Source organism: Fulmarus glacialis, unplaced genomic scaffold (assembly GCF_000690835.1).
Source record: "Fulmarus glacialis isolate BGI_N327 unplaced genomic scaffold, ASM69083v1 scaffold40371, whole genome shotgun sequence".
NCBI classification, from domain to species: domain Eukaryota; kingdom Metazoa; phylum Chordata; class Aves; order Procellariiformes; family Procellariidae; genus Fulmarus; species Fulmarus glacialis.
Window position 1 is genome coordinate 1 of NW_009191589.1, and position 3,892 is coordinate 3,892.

The window sequence follows — 3,892 nt, forward strand, 5'->3', positions numbered from 1 at the left end:
GACTGAAATTACACTAGTTGACAGGGTATATATCGTCTGTTCTGCCAGTGGAAAAAAGATGCTTTGCTATTTTTGACATGGGCCGTGCCTGTTCTGAGAAATACAAGGCTCGGAGCTCACCGTGAAAAGTGCCGGGCAGGAGGCGGTGAGATTGCCCGCAGAAGAACGAGCATCCATTACACGTGTCATTTCAGTTTTGTAGTGACCATGTGTGTTCAGACCTCAACATCAAATGCTAATTTCTGTATTTCAGTTTATTCTATATGGCACAGTTGGTTACACACTGAGAGCCCATCAATGGACTTGGAAACTAAAGATGAAGAGGAAGAGAGTCTGCAAACAGCTTTCAAAAAGCTGAGAGTGGATGCAGCAGGGGAAGTGAGCAACAAAAAGGACTGTGCCATCTTTCAGTTTCTTACTACATATTTGTGTTTGTTTTCTATTATTTTGCATCTCAAAACAAATGTCATTTGGTGAAAGGTTCCTTACTCTCCAAGAGGAGACAACTGTATCGCTTCAGATGAAATGCATTATAACTGTCTAATAGGCAAAGCAGTACTTTATTACTGACTAATTTTGACACAATATCCAACTGAAATTACAGTGACTGTATGAAAACATGAAATGACTTGCCCAAAGCAGTGAACCCACTCTTAACTGTTGTGGTAGCCATAGTCACCTTGTGTGATACAGAACTTGTTTGTCCGTTCATGTAAGTGCTGGTGTCTTCAACCACATTATCAGCCTTTACTGTAGTGCATGAAGGTTTGCTTGGAAGGCGTCGGAAGGACAGCACCAACACTTCGTAGTGTGCTGGAGAGCCCAGTCTCACTGGAAGTCGTCAGGCTAAATACGAGCACTGATTGTTTCTGATTTCAGGGGATTTTGTAGAGTAAAATGTCTGCAGACATTCTTACACTAAAAACTTATTCCATAACACACTGGCTATACTGATAATACGTAGTATAAGTGTCTTCCTTAAAAGTAGAAGTTAATAAAATTAGGCAGTCTGACACTTCGTGAGGTAGTTCACTTGAAGTCTTTTGGGAATTCACAGATGCAAGAGAAAGCTTTATATTGATGATTAATGTTACCTTGTGAATTCATCTCCATAGCCATCAGTACTGCGAACTCATGACTTCCTCTGCATGGTAAAATACATTTTGCTTCGCTAGTCGTTTCCTCTACTTCAGGAGGTCTTCTGTTAAATGTGGAAAAAACATGTAAAGAGTTCCATGTTAGTTTCTCTAACATGGAACTATGCTTATTAAGCATACCACTTTTGATGTATTGCCAGTGACAGACTATGTGGAATTCTGGTTGGTTTCTGATAATATCTTCTTAGGCATAAAAATATCTTGTTTTGCAGGCATGTGTTTTGAACAGCTCAAGTCTTGTGATTAATCCCTTAAGATCAACTTTGGGCAAAGTACTTTGGGCTCTTCTGCTAGAATTTCAGCCTCATTTCTTACGATTTCCTGTCCTGTGTCCCAAATCACACATACAGCCATCATAAATACAGATTCGCGTGCTAAGGCATTTATGTTTGTTGCCTGGACCTCCAGGGCCAGATTTTTTTTTCATTCCATATTTATCTGGGAACTTTAATGAGAAATAAATTAGTAATCTGTCCTTGTCTGTTGTACCTCATCCACTTCTCCACTGACGACTCAGCCTGCTGCTATGAGTTCCTGACTTAGCATTTTAAACGAGTAGGAGTCTATCTTTAACGACTATTGTCTGACAAGAACATTTGGAACCTGAGTTTACATTCCTTTGATGTGTCATTTTGGTGCAAATAAGGCATGACATCAGCCTGTGGGCATTTTGGCCTCCTTTCATTTCATCTCACCTATCTTTAGACACTTGACTGAGGTCAATCTAGTAAAAGCGGTTACATAAATCTCTGTAATAGCCTGTTTCTAACCAGTGACTGTAGAGGAAGTCAAGGCTGCAAACTTAAATGTCGTAGCTAAACATCGAAAGCGAATAGGCTGAATCTAGACCTCTGAAGCAGTATGTTCAGGCAATACTGTAACGTGGCATTTCCCTTTTTACACAGATGTATTGCAGCTCTGTCTGTGGGCGACGGGACGATTCTCAGAACTCCGACAAGAGCAGCCGTGGATGGAGCCAAGCAACAGACTGTCTGCTCAAAGGAAGCATGGCATGGGTAAACCAGACCATTCACTGCACCGTGCATGTGTTTCTGGTTTGAGACATTTAACGCTTGCATACTGTTTCCAATGAAAGTTGTTGTTAATTAGTTGCTTCAACATATTTTTTCTCTCCTTTCTATTACAAAACTTTACCGAAACTGTTTGATATGGTGTTTTTTAAGGGGCTTTCATCATAGACTTTAAAAACAATATTGCCTCTTTTAGAGAGGGTACCTAAAACCTTATTTTCCACTGATTTCCTCAGAAGTCCTTTTCTTCAAGTCTTATACCTTTGCAACCCCCTCTCACATCTTTCTCGGGTTATTTTATTTCTGTATTGAAGTACCTGGATATTGAGTGCAATTCTGCCAGCAGCTCCAACTGATATCCAGGTTCTGCATGACAGTTCAGTTTGGGATGACAAAGTATCATTTGCTTAACACAAAAGATTTGGGGGGATGTACCTTTAAATAAGGGCTGTTTGTACGTGTCTTTCCTTTGGGGGAGCCCCAATTTCTTCAGACTCCTCCACTGTTCCTGTCAGAGTGACCTGTCACCTGATTTTTCTAAGCAGAAAAAAAAAAAAAATCTTCTAAAACGTTTTTAGCCACATTTTAGAGCTTACCTACTTGCTTACTGTTATAACCCTGCAGGTGTGTGAGAAAGCCTTCCAGGGGATCGGCAAGAGTCCCACGTCGCAGACGCTCCAAGTCTCCCGTGCTGCATCCTCCCAAGTTTACGTATTGCAATATGAAAGCCAACAACCAGCTGAAACACAAAACCCAGGCAGACACGTCAAAGGGTAGTATCAGCTCAGACATTTTTGTGACAGCAGAACACGGTACGAAGGACAGATACGATTCTCACTTTGAGGCCAGTGATGACAGAACTGAACCTTTGGAAGCTTTCACCGCCGAAGAGCCTTTGGAGAAGTCAAGAGAGAATTACCCTGCTCTCTCCTCATCCTTTGAAACTAGTTTGCATTCTAGCCAAACCTCCGATTTCCAGTCCTTATCCATGCTTAGCAATGGCAAGCAGTGCCCTTGTACGGACAAGAAATGCCAGTGCAAACAGTGGCGAACCATGGAAGTGTACTCTTTCTCTGGCTTACGGAGCGTCCTGTCAGAATGCGAAAAGGCAGTCCTAGGAGTCCATGCCCAGTCTCTTCAAAATAGATCCCCTTGTGGGACAGCCTCATCAGGTTCTCCTAGATCTTGTTCTGAGCAAGCTCGAGCCTTTGTGGATGATGTGACTATTGAAGATCTTTCTGGATACATGGAATACTACTTATATATTCCCAAGAAAATGTCTCACATGGCAGAAATGATGTATACTTGACTGAAAGCAATAGAGAATCCTGAATCACAGTTTGTGATAATGGTTGGGTTAAATGCCTTGTCAGTGCCATGTTTTCACTGTTGTGTGTTTGATCAAATGTTTCTTTGCCTCATACAGTTTAGTTTTCTAATAAAATGAAAAATGGAATATAGTTTCCGAGCTTAGTTCTAAAAAGAATGCACTAAAGTCTCTGAATACCTTAACAAAAGCACTGTAGATCGAATGAACTCCCTTTGTTTTTCGGTTTGTGCTGTGGATATTCAAGCTCTGTATGCTGTTTTCACTATGTTTTGGAAAAAAAAAAAAAAGCCTTTTAGGTTTTGTTCTGAAATTTTGCAGTGTTCGGAAGGTTCATTTTTAATGTGTCCCAGTACTTAGAGAAATGTTTCATAGCT

At 40.9% G+C, this 3,892-nt stretch overlaps 1 protein-coding gene across 1 annotated transcript; it reads left to right on the forward strand.

Moving 5' to 3' along the window:
* Positions 1-297: 297 nt before the first annotated feature.
* Positions 298-3,497, forward strand: LOC104069930 (oxidative stress-responsive serine-rich protein 1-like). Its single transcript, XM_009586754.1, has 3 exons — positions 298-373; positions 2,062-2,173; positions 2,813-3,497. The coding sequence occupies exons 1-3, from the start codon at positions 298-300 to the stop codon at positions 3,495-3,497; spliced, it is 873 nt and encodes a 290-aa protein (XP_009585049.1).
* The last annotated feature ends 395 nt before the right edge of the window (positions 3,498-3,892 follow it).